The following is a 20,942-nucleotide window of genomic DNA, read 5'->3' as shown; positions in this document are numbered from 1 at the left end:
GCTAACAATTCTTTTTCTGAGATTTTAAAAGAATTTGAGATTTTTTTTCCCCAAATGTCTGTTTCAATCTCAGATATTGAACAGATTATACTGTGTAAAAACTGAAGGCAAATAGTAATATTTAGTGACAAAAATAATGTGCAGTTTGGTGCAAATCCAGTATTCCTTATTTTTGGATATTTGTAGAAATACAAATATCTGACTTTCTATCTACTGCTGCATTTAAAAGAAAATCATTTTTAGTTCTTACCTATCAGTACTGGTTATTTTCCATGAGAAAAAAAGCAATATTAGCACTGTTAGTAACTATATCAAAAGTATTAGTCACTTGTCACATACACATTCCAGATAGAGTATATAACTGAAAAAATCCATAAATAAGAAAACAAAAGATATTAGCAAACTGTATTGAAAAGATTTAGAAAAAAAATAAAACAAAGTGTAAGCAATAAATATATACTATATATTGTACAAAAATTAATTTTCAAATAATGAAATATAATTATTTTTACCATTTCTGTTCTAAATTGCATTATCTCAATGTAGGTTAAGATGCTGATTAAAGAGCTATTGCTCTAAATCTGGTGTCAGCAACATACAGCACGTGGGCCAAAGCCAGCCAGCAAAGATGTCTGATCCAGCCTACAGAGGTGCGATCTGACATGGGGGATCAGTTTCATGGAGCTGTGCTGTGCCGCCCCTCTACTCCACAGCACTGCCCTCTTCTGAGGAGCCTGTTGCTTCCCTGTTTACCCCTGCTGCAGAGGGACTGGAAATCTAGCAGCTGACTGGCTGGTGCAGGGAGGAGGAAGATACCTAGCCCACAGCCTTGGTGGTATTATAAACCTTCCACCTGTGCCAGCAAAAGGCTGCCAACCACAGTCTAAGAGAAGCCCAATGAGATCTAAGGGAATTTTTCCATTGGCTTAGTGGGCTTTGGAGAATACAATATGGTTGTATTATATGTCTGTAAATAGTGTTCTCTCTGTTTTTATTGTGTATATTTTGTTTTATAATAATGTACTATAAGCATGATTAGTTGCCTCTGGTGAACAGAAAGCCTCAGATTCTGGTGCTACAAGTACTGTTGAAAGCAAAAAGTTTAACTAGAAAAAAAAAGAACACCATATAAAAATTATTAATTCTGGGATATTCCTTATACTTTTAAAATTTTGCCAATAGTTTTATATGACAAATTCATACTGATTATTTTCCTAAGTTGTTAAGAGGCAAAATTAGTACAACTGGCAAAATCTACTGACAAAGTACAATGCATTTCAAAAGATTTATTTACTTTAAAAGAAAAGAAATCTTTACATTTTCCTGGATGAAAAACAATGTCCTGGATAAAAAAAAACAGAATGGCTCTTGAGAACATCACACCTCAGAACAGACTTAAATAACAATCCTGCATTTTATTAAAACTACATTTTCTTACAATAATTTTCAAAGCAACACCCGTGAAAGGTTGCCGATTCAAGCTCCAGCAAGAAGTTCTACATAGTCAACAGAATTTATCTGCCATCCCTTTGTATATATTTCTAATCATAGAATATTCTATGATGGTTTCATCCTGCTAAGGAAACAGATCCTTTCAAAATTAATCTTACTTAAATTACTGTAAAGTTTTACACAATTTAACCATAGAATATTCAGACTGTTTTTCCAAAGTCTCAGGTAATTAAATAATATTACCATTTTTACTCAAATCCAAGATGGGTTTTTTCCCCATTTAGCGTAAGCGGGGAAACCCTTCCTTTTGGATTTAAGTACAAGGTGGTGAGGAGAGCAGCTGACTGCTACAGCTTTGACTCCAGTCACTACCCAGATTCAGATTAGAGCCGCAAGAGCTGCTTTTCCCCACCTCTGCTCTCCTCCCTCTCCCCAGTTGTTGCTTACTCTCTACTAGCAGCTCTGCTCCAGCCCAGGGCTAGAGCAACCATTTGTTCCATGCCCAAGTAAGAGCAGGGTTGGAGGTGGGAATGGAAGTGGAGGGAACTGGAATGGGAAGAAGATGCAGTGGGGAAGCAGATGGCAGTGGCAGAACACAGGCAATGACAGCAGAGGTGGTGGTGGGGAGGAGGTGGCAGGGTGGCAGAGGTAGAGCACATGGTAGGGGGAGGAGGCAGAGGTGGTGGGAGGAAGTAGTGGAGGAGAAGGCGACAATGGTGCAGATACCACAGGAGGGTCAGGCACAGGAGGGTAAGTGGTGACAGGGAACAAACAGCAGGAGGCAAAAGTCAGGCCATTTGACTTCCCTGATACCTATCCCCTCACCACTGCTTGTCTCAATGCAGCAGTGGGGGGAAGCATTTAAGATGACCCTCCAATAGTTAGATTCCACACATGGAAAATTATAACACTGATAAATCTTTCATGTCTAGTATCTTAATTATTGTAGGGTCACTTGGCTTTGAGTAAATACGGTAATTGGTCAGCTTTCTGAGACATGGTGCCTGAGCAGTTAAGGCAAATTGCAACAGCTGGAGGCCCTGCTTTGGACTCATGCTGCAGCTGTCCCCAGCTGACCCAGTTGTAAATGAATACCTAGTCATCTGAGCTAGAGTCGAGACAAGAAGGATATAATGCTAGCCATGTCACTCTGTGTGCTGCTGACTGTTGAAGCTGGCATGCCTTAACCATACTAACCTGATGCTGAACACAGGGTAGGAATTCAATTTGAATAGGTCAATTTAAGAATTGATACCAAACAATTGAATTAAAAGCTATTTCTTCTTCTTAGTCTTAAATTTCCAATTTTTTTACCACAGTGTTCTTTTCAAATTGTGTTAGAAAATTCAGGTTAAAAAAATTTAAAATTTACTATACACTATCATGTTTCCTTACAGCATACAGATGATTGTAGTATTTTGTTTAGATTAAGAAATTATTTCAAATGTTCTCAAAATCAGATATACCAATTTGAGAAAAATCTTAAAATTAAGAGCTATAAAAAATAATTTACAAAAGAGTACACGTCAGCTTGTTGATGAGTAAGAGTACTTTAAAAAAAAATCTTGGACTATTAATAAACAATTTATTTCAGTTCCAGCAGTAAACAGATGTATAATATGTAGATGGCATAAGATGAACTATATTTCAATCTCAGATGGGCTCTTCTAAGGAGCACAGCAATAGGGCAGAAAATAAAAGCGACTTATTTTATTATATTTGACATACCCAGTTCAATTCGGTGAGAGGAAGGGAGCTCCTTTGTTATCATGATGAAATACCTATGTAACCCTTTGAATGCAAGTAGCAAACTGGCACAAAGTGTACAGTGGAAATTGTAGGCATGATTCAGGAAGGACTCTGCAATCACAAAACTGCAGCCCTAAAAAAGGATGCATGCAAATATTATTTTCAGATAAAAATCTTGAATTAACAGAAACATTTTAAAAAGCTAGATCTCTAAATCCTTCCCTACCCTTTACTAATTCTTATCAGTCTTTCTGCAATTTTCTCAAGATATCGCACCCCAGCAAAGTTATGAACTAAATAATTTAAGCTTTCTATGTAAGAAATCTTGAAACATATAGCATAGCTTTTTGAAAGAGTTCTCCTTACCCATGTCACTATGCATAGTAAAAGGCCTTTACATAATGTTCACCCTTTTATTATCATTTTCTTAAAAGATATTTCCCAATAAAATATTTATTTTGTCCATTAAAAAAAATGCTGATAGATTATATTCTTACATCTGCTGATAACTGTTTTGTGTAGTTATTGCCAAAGACCACACTTTCAAGAGAAGGAATTACAGAGTCTCTGTTTTGTGCTGGTGCATTCCTATTCAACCATGTAGTCTTCACTGGGCGAGGAAAGCTACAAAAACAAATATGCACTTCATATAAATAGAGTGAAAGGATGCAACAATGAGTGCATAAATACTATGATAAATTATTCTGGCAAATGTATCAGAAATTCTTAAAGCACATATGTTCTTAATAAAAATCAGTGAGAATAAAAGCTACTCAGTATCCTTGACAGTGCAAATACATGGGACTGGCCATCTTTGTTCAATTAGCCCCACCCTTGACACTCAGTGGGTATTGGACATAAAAGGGAGAAGGCCTTTAAGAGGCTAGCTGAGAAGTGCAGAAAGACTGCTCCTATGAGAGGCAAGAGACCTTGATTGGTGGGAGATGAACATAAAACAGATGAGAAAAAGGGGAAGAGGGGAGTAGAATACACCATGCAGGAGCAGTGTCAAAATACCTGACCAGCTGTTTATAGCAAGGTCCCTGGGCTAAAACCCAGCGGAGCTGGTAGACTTGGTTTCACATACCAATCCCCTCTGAGGATATTACTAAAGATTGAGTGGCTGTTGAGTCCTGCCCTGAAAAGGATAGACCAGCTAGTGAGCACTTTCCTCAGAAGACAAGGATTGTTAAAAACTCAACTAGGAAGCTGAAATTGGATGGAAAAGGTGAGTAAGAATGTGGATATGACCTAGCTGAAAGATCAAGTCATGACCCAGACCACAGGGAAGCCTAAAGGAATAGTGTGAGATATGTTACAAGATTCAGGTTTCTCCCAAAGGAGATGCTGCAAGAAAGAGAACATGATACAAACAGTGTCAGCACACTTAACTGAAACATTTCAAAAGCCTTCGAAACATTTTAAAGGGCCAGCTGTCCAACATACAGGTCCTTTGAAATCTTCTAAAAGTGGCTGAAATACTTCAAAATATTGTAGTTACTTGCATATCACACACAGTGTCCCCCAACCCTGCCAAAAAAAATCTGTCCTCCATGACTGTGGTGTATGACAGACAGGGAAGCTGAATTTTTTTTTTGTTGGAATAGAAACAGGGAGCAATACAGAGTACAGTGTCTGCTTACTTTTGGATGCCAAAATGGATGGCTGCTTGTCTCTGACTGCAGCAAGCAGAAGGGGCGAAGTCCTGTGTTAACCCTCTCACAGCCATAGCTATCAGCTGAGCGCTGCAGCTTATGCCTGAAGGAACAACTGACCTGGCTCCAGGCAAGTGAGCTGCTGCATGCTATCTTGATGAGGCTTGTGGTGCAGAAACAATAGCTTTTTATATATGTTCCTGTAAATAATAAAGTATTTAAAGTAGCAAAGGTTTGGTACTGCCCTTGCAAGGGTCCCGGGCCTAGTCTTCTTGCTGCCTTGCCACACAAGGAAGTTCTTCCTGCCACACTTCCTGGCTGCTATGTTTCCAGGAAGATGTACTATAGAGTAAGGCATGACTCCAGAAAAATCTTCCCCCCCCCCCCACTTTCTGTCTTCCAAAAACAAGGTGCATGCCTTATTTGGGGGCATGTGATATGCAAACAATGTAGCAGAAACCTCTTGAAATGACATACTATTTTGGAACTTTTTACTTTTTGTTACATTTGGATCAAGGAGGGAGAAAGGCCTGGGCTGAAGGGAGGGTAGAAGGAACTGGAGCTGTGTCAGACTCCCAACAGCAATTATAAAAAGGTATTATATAAAAAGCACGCTGAACTAAATTGTATCTTCAAAATATTACTTTAAAATAATTTTGGATGGACTACACTAAGAATGGCTGAAGCCACAGGAAAGTTCCTATCAAGTTTGGTGTCTCTTTTCACATAAAGTTGAGATAAAGTTAAATAGCTTCATTCATTTTCCGCTTTAAGAACCAACAATGGGTAATTATGTGTACAGCAAACTGAGACAAAAAAGCCCAGGGCCTACTAGAGTTAAATTGCTCCTGGAAGAATTTCTCCTGAGAAAGGGAATGTCTCTACAACTTACCCTTCTTAGAGAAGCCACAACACAGTCCTCCAGTATCTCTGCTTCTGCTCCTGATTCCTCCCTCCCAGGGAGACTGTGTGTCGCTTTCTGGACTCTACTACTCCAGCCGAGCAGGGAGCAGAACACGCCCCCTTCACAATCCCCACATTGTGCTGCAGGGAGACACAAGCTGACTCTAAGCAGTCTAGGTCAGCCAACCAGATGGCCTGTGCACTGCTGCCATCTGTCACCAGGTACACTGAGGGAGCCTGCAGAGCATGCCAAGATGTGAGCACAGGGACACCCTGGCTATGCAGCATCAGCACTGCAAGCTCTCTTCTCTTCAGGGGCTCAGCATTAGAATGTCTGTTCAGATGTCTCCTAGTAAGTTTTTCTGTCAGGGGAATAAAACCCATGAGAATTCTTCAAAGTAATCTGAACATGTGCATACAGCCTAAGACTTAGAACCAGTTCAGAGAGAGAAAGGGAGGTGGCACTGAACATATGGGAAGACTTGGAAGGAACATAAAAAAATATGCTACTGGGAAAGCAATTAAGTTACAAAATCAATGCTTTTTTGAGATTTCTCCCCTCCTCACTTTATATTTGCAAGAAGATGAGCCAGGGAAGGAGTCTGAAAACTATTTAGTGATAAATTTAAGAAAGAGGTAGTGAATCTCAAGCTAGGCAGAAGGCATGGCAGGGTGGCACCTTATAGCCTAGAAACTTAAAGTTTAAGAAAAAACAAGAATGAGCAGTGGAGTATTTTTATTTTAAACCAGAAAATGAAACTCCTCAAATAATTTAATTTACTTTTCAAGAAAGGCAGAGAAAGAGGCATTTACAGATGCTACTGCCTTTATCACAGTGACAAGTACCATGAAAAAGAAGAGTAGTGCACCAAGAACAACAAGTACAGTAACTGCAAGTGTACTAACAGCATCTATTGCAGGCATCTTCCCTTATTCTTGGACCAATAACCATACCAGCAATTGGTTTTCAACACAGAAAGGAAAGATTCTTCTCCTTCCAGTAACTCACCACTACCCAACCATCTGTTCCCTTTCTCTTACTAGTCCATAACACAAAGTGGTGTATTGCAAAAGCAAGCACAAAGATGATACCAAAATTATATTTATCTTCTTACAGAACTATAAAATGAACATCAATGGTAATTTGAGCTAGTTTCTGATTAAGTACAATAGCTGAGCCACGTTATTAAAAGCACAGGAGATGTAGTTGCTTTGGAGACAGAATGTGGAGACAGAACATGGAGCCTTTTGGATCCATGCTGCAGAGCCATGCCTTTGGTGGCATAGAGCCTCTCTCTACCTGCACCACAAACACTAACCAGGAGAAAGGCAGGAGGGAATTCTTCTTGCACACACCACCTGCTGCTCCAGTGGAGTGCAGCTTTCACCACACTGCACAGCACTGCACTGCAGCTAAGAGGCAGGGCGAAGCAGCAGTAGCAGCCGGGTGCTAATGCTCAGTCATCTCCACCCCATACTGGGTCATTCCAGCTACTCCCAGCCAGAAGATGTTTTTAACCTCTGGATCAAAATATTGCACTGCAGTTCAGTAATGTAGGTTCAGAGTTCCAAGCTGTGCCAAAATTTTGTTAGAATTTGAATGAGTCACTATCTCTCCCTCCCATTCTGACCTTCGTACTGTGAGAGAAAATACCAATGGATAACAGATTATAAGATCTTTGTGTCAGAGATTGTCCAAAATATGAGTGCATAACAAGTACAAAAGAACCACTCTTATTTAGGATATATAGAAAATACAAACAGAAATAAAGCCTTCCATTATAATCTCTGTCAATTATGATCCTGCTGAAAGGCTATATATCCTTTGTTTACTGACCCCATCTCTCTTCTGCAAAACAAAACTGGAATGCAAGGATTCATCCAGCTTTTTGTGTAAACAAAAACAAACACTTGAAATCCAAACCTTTTAAAGTACAATATACATCATACAAGCTTAATTCTTTCTGAAATTCTCAACAACTAAACCCAGTATTTTCATTGCATTGTATTAAGGGGCTATTACCTTATCAATGGCTGGTGTAGGGCAACCAAAGAGGCATGGACTATAACAGATATGACAGAGAGGTGGAAGTAATCAAACATAACATTGACATAGTGATGAAGGCCCCAGTGTATATTAAAGTGCAACTTTAATGTTCGGCTACTAATTAGCTGCAGCATGCTCAAGTCGTCTGGCCTAAAAAAAAATTAAACCAATATGTGTAATTACTTCAAAAATTGTGACTGTACTTAAGTAATAAGATAAGGAATGCAACACACAACTAAAATTATTTAAAACAAGTTAATTTGAAGACCAGTATCACAAACTGTACAATAAAAAAGACTCTAAATACTGGTTTAACATTATGGAATGTATAGACATCATCTGCATCTCTACTAGGAAACGCTGGGATGAATTTGCAAACAATAATAAAATCTCCTAAAATCTATAACTGAAGTCTACAATTATATTGCCTAGATTTTTTAACCCCTAACACATTTCTAATGAATATCTCAAATATTCTACAACAATACTTTACGTATGATATAGTTTTAAAATCTCCATGTAAGAGTAGTTAACAAGAATTTTAGTGCTCTAAGAATATCTGTATTATACTTAAACTTACGAATAATCTGCATCTGTGAAGTGCAGATCTAAAGTTAAAAGGAAATTCATTTCATTAAGGGATTCTTCAATCTGAAAAGGAATTATAAAAACATGACGTGTGTCCGTTATTATTAGCAGTGCAAATTATCCCTAAAGACACTGAAATATCTGAATAATTTGCTTTATTTGAATGACAGATTACCTTCTTTTCATCTAACAGCATTTTAACTTTGAAGATCATAACATCATTCACAGAAACCTCCTCATTTTTGTAAAGAATCTGAAATGTTTTACTGCAAACTATGTTGTCATGGACTGATGCTGGAAAGGCAAGATCAGCACCTGAAAATACAAACATAAGTAACAGAAAAGCATTAACAGAATTGGCCTGTGAATCTGAAGAGCTTGGGGTTCCTGACTCTAAGCAGTCTACAGGGTGGGGCTGCCCTGAAGCTACAGACCTTAAAAACCAAACCATAGCAGCTGCTGAGTGAATCTTGCAAGTTTCACCACAGCTATTAGAATTAGGACACTGAATGTCAATTTCAGTCAATAACTTAGTGTCTACAGGGCATGTTTTGTTTCAGTATTTTTTCAAGATACATTGCTTGGCTTTATTCTGCACTGGAATTAAAATATTTCAGAACACTGAAATATCCTATGAACCAGAAATGATAAACTTCAGTCAGTCCTACCTTTCATCTTCAACCTGCAATATAAACATGAATCAGTCCTCTCACCATCCTGAGAGAATTAAGAAAAACTCACATTTTATAGATGGAAAAATCATGTTAGAGAGGCAAAATGAATTCTCAAAAGCCACTACAGAAATCAGGGGATAACCCAGAATTAAAATGAAGGTGCTGCATAGCTTCTGGTCCTTTACACATCATACTGCCCATGTTGCCTCCACCTGTAGACTATGAGTACAGTATACAACCTGATCCATAATCTTGAAAAAACAGCAAAAAAGGCAGCATTATCAGGGGGTAATTTTCTACTGTCAGTGACCACATAGTCCCATTTTCAGCATTGCACAACTGCACAATTCTTGTTTCTTTTATAGGCTCCAACCATCCAAAATGCTTTAAAAAAATGACACCTAGGGTGCTTTGAACTAATGTGAATGTGGGGGTGGGAGAGAACAGGTATTCTCGAGGATGACTAAGAGTGAAAAAAGAAAAGTTAACACATATGAACAAACATGCACATTCTTGGGAAAAGTTGTATCTACCTGAATTTGCCAAAAAATGGGAATTTGTTATTAAGTAGGGATGTGCTGAAGTGGCGATATGACATGAAATGCATCATGTCTTCCAGGGGTTTGGGTTGTAGCCGTGTTGGTCTAAGGACATAGGCAGACAAGGTTCCTTGGGTGAATTTGATATCTTTTATTAGACCAACCCAAATGGTTGGAGAATAGTTATTAAGCAAGCTTTCGGGTTCAAAAACCCTTCGTCAGGCTAAGGAAGCTTCAGCAGTTGGTGTGTGCTCTTCCTGGATGGAATGAAAAGTAAACAAGCCAGGGGCTTCCACGCACTCACACTGACTTGTGTGAAGTGGCTGCCTCTCCCCATTTAATTATTTTAAAAAACAAAACAACAAAAACAAAGCTCAAACCCAAAGAACTACAATTAGAAGGGATGTCCTTTACCTTTATCTGTCTTCCAGGGTGATAGGGAACTAGGACTACTACATCACTGCTCAGTACTACTGATGGTGAGAATCTTCACAAGACACCAGATTAGTACACTTATACGACCTACAGTCTCTCTCAACAAGTCTCTCCTCAGCTTTAGAGCCATACAAGAGGGTTAGTTCCTAACAGCTAATATTTAGCCTCATTGTGAAGGAACTGAAAAGACCAGCTAGGGAGTAACTAAACAAAATCAGTAAGGAATTCCTTTATTCTTGTACTGTAGAAATAGATATCCTAGCCCTTATCTGATTAAACTAATCCACAGAATAAGCATTTTTCTCACAAAAGAGCTACTGAGCTGAGCCACTGTGCATTTTTCAGATTAAGATAGTATATAACATTTAGAGAATTTCAAGGTACATATGACTGTATCCTTCTGACATCCACGTCACAAGAAGAGGGCAAACAGTGAAAGGTTAGATATGCAGTTGACTATGAGAGCTGGAGGTAGACAGCCTGAAACACCATGTCCAGCCACGAACAGGTGTCCCTATTCCTATATAATAAAGGGCTTACCAATCAGAATGCAGTGCGCCGCCATGACGGCGGGCACAGAGGGGACTGAGCGGGGAGCGGGGGCAAGGCCAACAGCACTGGAGACAGCAGCAGCACAGCGTGCTAAAGGAGGGGGACAGAGGGGATGGTGGGGCAAGCTCCCCACCACCGGCGAGGCAGCAGTGGTGCAGGGTGGTGGGTGGCAGCGCTCCGTCCTCATTCTTGATGGGCAATTGGCTAGTTCTAGATAACCAGTGAAGAACAAAGAGTGGTGAAGAAAGATATGGAAATGAGGTGCATGGGAAGAACTGAGGAGGGAGTGCTGGTAAGAGAAGTGGAAGCAGGAGACTGAAATTGAAAGAGCAGCCTGGGGAGACAGACTACAACTGGGAACTGGGAAAGGAAGATGCACACAGAAAGAGAAACCTGGAGAGGGAAAACACAAGATTTTCCAGGCATAGAGATGGAGACTGGAATGAGAAGTTTAAGGACCGGGGCTGTGCCTAAATAGTTAAGGAGGATGGGCTGTGACACGGAACTAGGCAAGGGGAAGAGGCAAGACCTGGGACATATTGCAGGGGAACACACGAGTCTGACTGAGACTACACTCCTCTCCAGAGCCTGAAATGGAACCCAAGATTCTGTCTCTCTGTTTTTCTGCTGGCAGCATCTGGTGAAACTAGTGGCAAGGAGTATGCATCAATCCTCCCCAGTTCTAGTTCACAGAGAAGACAATTTACTACTGTTATCAGTTATTCAATAGTGTAAGTGGCAGAAGTCTGTGTGGTAGACATAAATAGGGATCTACACAAATTGAGGAAGCAGGCAGCCAATTTTGGGGGCAGATCATGGGGCCAGCCATCATTTTCATGGACTTATCATGGCGCAAGCCTCTGACTGGCCAACGGGCCCCAGCAGTCCCACCCTTTCCTGCAGATTAGCAGATGGCCAGAACCATAGCTTAATTACCCTGATTAAGCCCATTGAAGCCATTAGTAGGCAATCTAAGCATTTAATTAAACTCTAAACTGCAATGTCTTATTAAATTAAAGCTATACACAACATGAACTGTAACTAATATCACAACTATACTTTATTAAAGGACACTGTAAAAAGGAGTTTACTTAATGCTAACCTTGAGACAGGCAATTCATGCTAGTGGTTAAATGCTAGCATGCAGCATCCAGCAGCAGTTGCTGCTGACATTCTCTCTCTGCAGAATGAACATTTGTCCATACACTGAGATGGCACGCTCAGCATTCACTGAGTTTTTTGGAATGGTGAGGCAGCGTTTTGTCAGGTTGTACAGATCTGGAAACTGGTCACAGACAAAGTCCCAAAATACAGGCAGAGGCACTCTTCATGTAAGCCACACATTTCTTGTTGTTGTTTCTGCCATCCAGCGATTGATTTCAGTAGCTGAGAGTCACAATTCAGAACAGGCACCTGGTTGGGGACTAAAATATGAACAGTACTAACGAAGGAGGCAGCTGTCTGTCTGAACTGCAGTGGCAGTGACGGATTGTACCTGTAGTAATATTTCAGCTTCACAGGTCCCTTTCTCTTCTGGTTTTCATGTTGACACCTTGACAGTTCTTGTGATGCCATGTCTTCAACACAATTTATCAAATGCATCAGCTTGTGATGTGCATAGTGGATCACAGCCTGCCAGCCTTCAAACCTCATTAGAAATTCCATGAACCAGGAGGCATTTTCTAGCAAAACTTGATCTTGAATGTCTCCCTGTTCCAGGAGATCACAAAGCTTAAGCATGCACTGTGTGCCAGGTGCGATTTCTAGCTTCTTGCTCATAAACTGCTGGTAGTACAGCATATGCTCAGCATGGTAACGGACAGCACTAAACCATGACTTCCATCTTGCGAGCACAGGCTCTAGTGACAGCAACAACACAGTCACATGCAAGTCTTCACTTTGAGTGGTGAGGGACTTCTTGTACCAGACCTTAGTTGACAAGCTGTAGTTGACATTTACCTTCACTATGGTCTGAGATATGGTAGAAAAATTGATAGACATGAGGTGGAGCGGCTCTGTTTGAAAAACAGGCTGGTCCAGGTCTGTTCAGCTCCCAGGTACAAATAAAATGTGCAGCACATAGTTATCTTGAGGGTCAGTGGCTTCATCAGTCACAATAGAGAAGGATTCATATTCTGCCACTGCAGTCTACATATGCAAGGCAATCACTGCAGGGAGACAGTCTTGGTGAAGCTTGTTCATACACAAGAAAACTGCCAGCATTTGGAACATTTTGGTTCAGGTAGCCCCTTCACTTCGGGTGATCAAGTTTTTCCAGTGAGATGTTCACCACCCACGAAAGCCTCTGTGAGGGAAAATGCCACCCTCACCTTGCCAAGCTGTTTTCTGTGGTGCTGTTAAAGAGCGATGACATGGTCGTTTGTTTCTTGCTCTGATGTTCAGTCTCTGCAGCAGGCTTTTGCTTCATATGCACCTTTGACTCTAAGGCCTCATCTAGATGTGCAGGGTCATGAGTCTGCAAAAGCACAAATCTGTGCCGTTACTTTATGCCATAGTGCACCCCCCTGGCACGTGCACTTTGGTGAGGGACAGACTGTCCCACTTCAGGCAAACTGTCCTTTCCGCATTCCTCCTGGTTCCTGGCATGCTGGAGCAGCTGGGGCACAAATGAAATAGTAGAGATGCTTTGGCCAGCAGCCAGACCATCTCTTCAGCAACCAGCGCATGTCTCGGGAGGACCAAACTTTCATTTGTTTTGGTGCATGCTATTGTAGCATGCACCATGCCACTTTTTTTCCCTCAGCAGTGTTTTTTGCTACAAGGAAATCTTGGATAGCAAATTTTGTCCCCACACTGCAAATCTGCAGCACAGGGCATGTTTTAACATTCCAGGCTTGCAGTTTGTAGCACCGCAAAGAGGTTTGTGGCACGAGAAACTGCACATGCATGCACATCTGGACACGGCCTACATGTCGATTTATACTGGTTTTCCTCAACACATCCAGAGTCACACTGCAAGTGGTACAGAACAGTCTGCCTCCAGCTGCACGCCAGGTCCCTGCAGGATACTGCCGTGCACAGTCCAGAGCTGAAACGTATCTGACTCTCTTGGAAGATTTCTTCTCCATGTTCATCCCTGCTCAATCCCCTCAGGCTGCAACATGCTGCAGCAGCAGCATGCCTCTGGCTGCTTAAAAGACGGCACCAAAACCCTCTTGCTTCCCTGACTGGCCCTGGACTGACTCCTGTACTGAGCCTATGTCACAGGCTCAGCCTCTCATCTGCTCCCTCTCTCTCCCTTCCCCTCATGGTTAAAGGCTGCAGGCCTTCCCAACCTTTTCTCTGCTTGCTAGTAAATTTTTTTTTTCCCCTGCAGTGAACCCACCAAAATCGCAGAGCCCGCCATTTTTCGCAGAAAACACCTGATTTCACATTTTCTGCAAAAAATGCAAAAATCACAATTTTGGTAGGTCCCTACATATAAAGCTTTGAGCTCTGATGATGAACTATGCAGATGACTGACAGAGGATGAAAGAAAGAAAACCTGTGTAAAAACAGTATATGGCCAAGTAATTGAAGATTACAGCACAATGCATATGTGGAAGGGAATTTATTTAACACTGCTTCAGCATTTTTAATACTGCATTTCCTAATGTAAGTGCTTTACTTTGCAAACATAATGTTAACTTAGTGCATACTAAAAGATGTACAGGCAGTCCTCGACTTACAATGTTTCGAGTTACAATGTTTCACACTTATAATGTTTATAGATTAACACCCTGTTTCAACTTTACAACACCAGTTTTGACTTACAACGCTTGATCTGATGCAATGCCATGCCAGCTAACAAGTTTGCTGTGTCACTCATCTCCCTGGAGAACATCTGTCCAAACTTCCTTGGACACTTTCTTTAAGAAAGCAGACAAGACTCCAGAAAAACCTGCAGCCAAGACTCCTGAGAAGACTCCAGCCAAGAACCCTTCAAAAAGTCCAGCAAAGTCACCTCAAAGAAGTTCTTCCAAATCAATATGATTGCTATTTACAATATAAATATATTAATGTAGCTGTATTACTTGTCTATAATTGATCGAGTACAAACTTCTGGGGTATTTTTCATAAATTCATAAATGTTAGGGTCGGAAGGGACCTCAATAGATGTTAGGGTCGGAAGGGACCTCAATAGATCATCGAGTCCGACCCCCTGCATAGGCAGGAAAGAGTGCTGGGTTCAGATGACCCCAGTCAGATGCCTATTTAACCTCCTCTTGAAGACCCCCAGGGTAGGGGAGAGCACTACCTCCCTTGGGAGCCCATTCCAGACCTTGGCCACTCTAACTGTGAAGAAGTTCTTCCTAATGTCTAGTCTAAATCTGCTCTCTGCTAGCTTATGGCCATTATTTCTTGTAACCCCCAGGGGCACCTTGGTGAGTAGATCCTCACCAATTCCCTTCTGCGCCCCCATTATGAATTTATAGGCAGCCACAAGGTCACCTCTCAACCTTCTCTTGCGGAGGCTGAGGAGGTCCAGGTGCCCTAGTCTCTCCTCGTAGGGCTTGGCCTGCAAGCCCTTAACCTAGGTTATCCACATCCCTCTTGAAGTGTGGCACCCACAACTGGATGCAGTATTCCAACTGCAGTCTGACCAGTGTCCGATTGAGGGAAAGTATCACCTCCTTGGTTACGTTTGTCATGCATCTGCTGATGCACCATAAAGCGCAGTTAGGTTTGCTGATGACTTTGTCACACTGACAACTCATGTTTATCTTGGATTCCATTAGGATTCCAAGATCCCTTTCCGCTTCTGTGCTGCCGAGCAGGTCATTTCCTAGGCAGTAGGTGTGCTGGACATTTTTCCTCCCTAGGTGCAGCACTTTGCATGTCTCCTTGTTAAATTGCATTCTATTGTTTTCTTCCCATTTGTCCAACCTGTCCAGGTCTGCTTGTAGTTGTTCCCTGCCCTCCGGTGTGTCCACTTCTCCCCGCAGTTTTGTATCATCCGCAAAGTTGGACAAAGTGCACTTCACTCCCTCGTCCAAGTCACTGATGAAGACATTGAAGAGTATCGGTCCAAGGACCAAGCCCTGTGGGACCCCACTGCCCACATCCTTCCAGGTTGATACCAACCTATCCACCACCACTCTCTGGGTATGGCCCTCTAGCCAATTTGCCACCCACCGGACTGTGTAATCATCCAAGTCACAGCCTCTTAATTTGGTCACCAGTATGGGGTGGGATACCATATAGAAGGCCTTCCTGAAGTCTAAGTAAATGATATCTACCCCTACTCCTGCGTCCAGGTGTTTTGTAACCTGGTCATAAAAAGAAACTAGATTAGTCGGGCATGATCTACCCACTACAAACCCATGCTGGTTTCCCCTCAGCATAATTTTTCCTGATGGGCTCTCACATATATGAGCCTTAATAATCTTTTCAAAGACTTTGCCAAGGATGGAGGTGAGACTGACTGGCCTATACTTGCCTGGATCCTCCTTCCTCCCCTTCTTGAAAATAGGGACCACAATGGCCCTTTTCCAGTCCTCCGGGACCTGGCCTGTGCGCCATGAGTGCTCAAATTTTCTTGCCAGTCGCTGTGCAATGACATCAGCCAGTGCCCTCAGTACCCTCGGACAGAGCTCATCCAGGCCTGCTGACTTAAACACATCCGGTCCTTCCAAGTGACTCTACAACATCTCAGGGTCAACGCTTGGTCTGGCACCCTGCTGTTGCTTCTCTACAGTCCCACTGTGAGACTTGTTTTGCCCCTCGTTTAGGAACACTGAGGCAAAAAACTCATTGAGGAGTTCAGCCTCGTCCCCCCTGTCCGTCACCAATTGCTTTTGCCCATTCAGTAGTCGTCCTATACCGCCCTGGGCCTTCCTTTTACTCCCTATACATGTGAAAAACAATTTTTTGTTATCCTTAACTTGGGATGCCATCCTCAGCTCCATGGTAGCTTTGGCCTTTCTAACTGCCTCCCTACAACTGCGAGCTGAGTAGGTATACTCCTCTTTAGTAATCTCTCCCTGTTTCCACTGCTTATATGAGCCCCTTTTTGCCCTTAGGCTGCTCTGGATTTCTCTGGTCAGCCAAGGAAGCCTCTTGGCCCCTTTCCCCCTTATCGGGATCATCTCCCTCTGTGCCCAAAGGATCGCTTCCTTAAGGCACAGCCACCCTTCCTGGGCTCCCATCTCTTCAAAACTCCTACTTTGCAGTGCGTCCTTGACTAATCGCCTGAGTTCATTGAAATCAGCTTTCCTAAAGTCTAGCTCTTCCACCCTACTAGTTACCTTTCCCACTCTACACCTTATGGTGAATTCTATTATTTCATGGTCACTGTCCCCCAGGTGACCACCAATCTGTAGGTCCCCTACCATGTCACCCCCCGTCGCCAATACCAGGTCCAGTAAGGCATTCTCGCTAGTGGGACCATGTACCTCCTGCATCAGGTGGAGGTCCTGTACACAGGATAGGAACCTGCGTGAACGGTGGGAATTTGCTGTCTGCGTCTCCCAGCAGATGTCTGGGTAGTTTAGGTCCCCCATGACTACCACTTCCCTAGTCTTTATGGTGTCCGAGAGCTGCCTCAGGAGTTCCAAATCTAGTTCTTCCCCTTGGTGTGGGGATCTGTAGCAGACCCCTACCACCATATAATCCCTTTTCCCTTGACCTCCATGTATCCTAACCCAGAATTCCTTCTACTTTTGGTGAAAATAGGGTATCGGGCCTTGGTTCAAGAACCAATCCCCCATTTATAACATTTTTTCTTATGAGAAAATTGGTTCTGAGTTGCAACATTTCAACTTAAGACGTGGTTTTCAGGAACCTATTGTGTCATAAGTCCAAGGACCTGCCTGTATAGCACAAGAGCTGGGATACATACATCTGAATTATAAAAGTATCACTGTTACTTTATGAAAAGTAACTGAAGTCTGCTCCAAATCATATCATACATTAAAAAGAAATATTTATCTATATGAAGACATTAAAAATTAGAAAATATGTAGTTATTTACACGACACCATTAAAAGAGTTATGAGTATGGGCAAGTTGGTTCCTGTGTCCCACACCTGTACTGTTAGATTCTTGATTTTCAAGATTTACCCCTAAGTTGATACATTTCCTTTCACCAAAACATTTTAATAGATGGCACTATAAAAAAAGATGACTATTCTTCAAACAAATGGACTGCAAATCATGTGTCATAATATATGCTTTTTAAATCATGGTTCTACTCACAATTACTTTTAAGGCAGTTATGGTAAATGAGTCTCTCAGTGACTCTACTTTAAATGGACTTAGTTTACAAGCAGAATTTTTTTTCGTCTAGCAGCTCTGGAAACTCTGATATCAGCAATCAAAATGGTTAATTTGCTTCATGAATTTCCCCCCACCCACCCCCCCAGTGTTCTAGGATGTGCAAACACCACAAAGTTAGAAAAGAATTAATGGGCTGCTGGGGACCTAATCAGTGCTGCTCACTGTTGTAAGGTATCAGATATTCAAGTTAGCTTCTAAGGGGTCACCATACCCTGCCTAACTTCAGACTAATATGACTAACTACTTCTCTCTAGACAGTTGAGGGAAGAGGCAAAAAGTACAGCCCTGTTCAGCTGGTGGCTGGCAGGGATGGGGGAGCATACTTTAGCAGCAGCAAGGGAATTCTACAGTCCTTTTTTGTGAATAATTGTTAAAGATAAACAAGCTCCATATGTAACCAAGGTATTTTGCAGCTCACCCAAAACCAATTTTATTCTTGGTTATTTTTTTTTAATTTAAGAAAAGCAGAAAGTGAAGCACTGTTAATGTACAGCAAGTCAAATTCTGCACCTAACCATTTTGGCAGGTTATCCTCTTAATAAACAGGACCAGATTAAACCTTATTCACTGGAAAAGTTCCTGTACTTACCAGTAGCACGTAACAAGCTAGCTTCTAATTTGTGTGGAATTCTTGGAGGAATTTTCATAGATGCACGAATCTGGTAAAAACTGAAGTAAAAGAAAAAAATGTGTAAAACGTAAGATAAACAGCATCTTTCTATATCAATATACAAAGGACACATTGTTATGAAACTATTTTCCCTCTGATGACCTTTTCCTCTAAATTCTACACTTTCAAAAAAAAAAAAAAAAAGGAGAGGATTTCCAAGCTTAAATTAAGCTATCTCCCCTTTCCACTCTAATTGCTAATTGGTAATAATTTTGTATTGGGTTCATACCATTCCAGGTAATGAATAGCCTGCTAATCCGGCATGTGTCTGCCTGGAAACTGAATCCATCTACAATCCAATCTGATGAGTTTCCTAGCAACTTTTCAGACCAAATTTCTTGTGTTCCATATAGCCTAGAGACCACCCATTTAGCAGAAGAGTCTGAGTTCAGGGTTGGCAAAGCTCAGTCTTACCCTGTTTACAAGCATCAGTTTCAATTGCATCAATTCATTGCACCAGTGCAGACAAAGTGTTTGGTGGAATACAGGCATCCAGTTGTGAGGTGGACTTGTAGCCATTATGGCTTGTAAAGGATGGTGCCACTGTTGTAGGGGTTGTCTACCCGTCTTTGGGAGGGCAGGGTACCAGAAATTCTTAAGTTTGCAATTATCCATTCCCTACTAAAAAAAAAACAAAACTCTCTTCATGCTGACTCCCCAGCCAGCTACCACCCCATTTCCAACCTCTCTTTTGGGGGAATGTCATTGAATGAGTGGTCACATGACAGCTCCCCCAGCACATGCGGACACTTTCATATTCCTTGACCCCTTCAGTCAGGCTTTCAACCTGGATGTAGCATAGAGATTGTACTTATAGTCTTAGTCAATGATCTTCATGTGAAGATCAAAAGGGGAAACTGTACTCTATTGTTCCTATTAGATTTTTCAGAGACCTTTGATATTGTTGACCATAAAATGTTGATAACAGGTTTACATGATTTGATAGGTATTTGTAGGAATGCTCTTAATTGATTCCACTCCTTCCTAGCAGGGAGGTCCCAGAAGGTGACAATGGGCAAAGGAACTATCCTGTGGGATCACTCAGGGTTCTATCCTGTCACCCCTCTGATTTAATGTGTACCTGGGTCCCCAGGACAAAACCATGCAGATATTTGGAACCTTAAGTTCAGCTGAGAGTAACCTCCTGCAAGGTCTATCTGCACACCAAGTTCATTTGGTGAAAATATGTGGGAAGATATTCTTGGTAGTTGCTTTTTGAGGATGGTCAGAGTCCAAGCCTGGACATCTTCTGAAAACATTACAAGACCTCATTGGGCAGGCTTTTAGCAGAGAGGGTTAAGTTTTGGCAAAGTATCACTTACATGAGATACTCTTCTACTTCTCCCTAGTAATATGGCTAAGTTGCCACTTTACTGTAGGATTCCCTTACTGAAGAGGCTTTTAAAAAATACAATAGTCATAAGTGTTATTGCTGGATCCATAACTGCATTTTTTTAGATCTTGGCACACAATCATCTTGACTAGAACTTTGACACTTTCTCCATACCTTGGGCCAGAACAACAAGAAACTTTTCAAGGTAGGCTGGTACGCTGAGCTTTTAACACCAGGTCTTTAAAAATACTGGACTTTAAAACAGATATGGCCTAGTCAAATCCAGCCCGTTGAGCCCTATCATGCAGTCCATGGTGCTGCCCGTGAGTCTAAGACAAGACCCTCATGTCACATGCAGCTTATGGGGGCCGGAGCTGGTGCACATGGCACACAGAGGTGGGTCCAGCCCATGGCATGTGGGATGGGCTAGCATGTTCCAAGTCCAATCTGATATACTGAGCCAATCAGGTCTGCAGACTGCCCCTGCTCCACTCATTGGGTATGTGGGGCCCGATGAGTTTGACATCCCTGATTTAGAAGTGGTTCAGCTCAGGGCACAATATGTGAACATTAAATAAAAAACTCAACCTCTTATCTGTGAAGCAATGTTTTAACTAGAATGAGGAATAAACTACACAAAGCAGATGACAGAATGGTGACACAATGGAATACACTGCCTAGGGAAGTTGTGTACTCTCCATCACTGGAGGTGTTCAAGAGGTTGGACAGCCACTGGTCAGGGATGATCTAGGTGTATCTATGCCTATGTTCTACTATGGGTATTTCCCATGCATGGGCTTTACTGGTTGCTCCACCTCCCCTTTCTGATGTTTTTAAGCCTTCCTCAAAGGCATTGAGTGTTGGCTGCAGCCAAGGCTGGGCATTTTGACTGGGGTGTGCCATGCTCTTTCTGCAATTTAAAGCCCAAAGTTCTTGGCTAGAGGGCATTGCCCCTCTGCTCTGGGTCAGATCAACTGCACATAGCCAGATTGGTACGAACAGTGTAGTTTTTTGTCTTCCACTGCACAAGGGGGCAAGGCCCTCTACCTCAGGTCTCTTGAGTATAT

At 41.9% G+C, this 20,942-nt stretch overlaps 1 protein-coding gene across 6 annotated transcripts in view; it reads right to left on the bottom strand.

The window, feature by feature from the left end:
• The window catches only part of FAM135A (family with sequence similarity 135 member A), a 143,414-nt gene that overhangs the window by 65,732 nt on the left and 56,740 nt on the right, over positions 1 to 20,942 (bottom strand). For 5 of the 6 annotated variants that reach the window (XM_059730908.1, XM_059730888.1, XM_059730901.1 and 2 more), the window contains 6 exons: positions 18,462 to 18,541; positions 8,570 to 8,709; positions 8,387 to 8,457; positions 7,783 to 7,956; positions 3,699 to 3,825; positions 3,181 to 3,334 (listed from right to left, as the gene is read on the bottom strand). In XM_059730908.1, coding sequence (XP_059586891.1) covers positions 3,181 to 3,334; positions 3,699 to 3,825; positions 7,783 to 7,956; positions 8,387 to 8,457; positions 8,570 to 8,709; positions 18,462 to 18,541 — 746 coding nt within the window. The remainder of the gene's footprint in view (positions 1 to 3,180; positions 3,335 to 3,698; positions 3,826 to 7,782; positions 7,957 to 8,386; positions 8,458 to 8,569; positions 8,710 to 18,461; positions 18,542 to 20,942) is intronic. The other variant, XM_059730906.1, reaches the window with a different exon arrangement.

Source organism: Alligator mississippiensis, chromosome 1 (genome assembly GCF_030867095.1).
Source record: "Alligator mississippiensis isolate rAllMis1 chromosome 1, rAllMis1, whole genome shotgun sequence".
Classification (NCBI taxonomy): Eukaryota; Metazoa; Chordata; order Crocodylia; family Alligatoridae; genus Alligator; species Alligator mississippiensis.
This window is presented reverse-complemented; position numbering and strand designations above follow the sequence as displayed.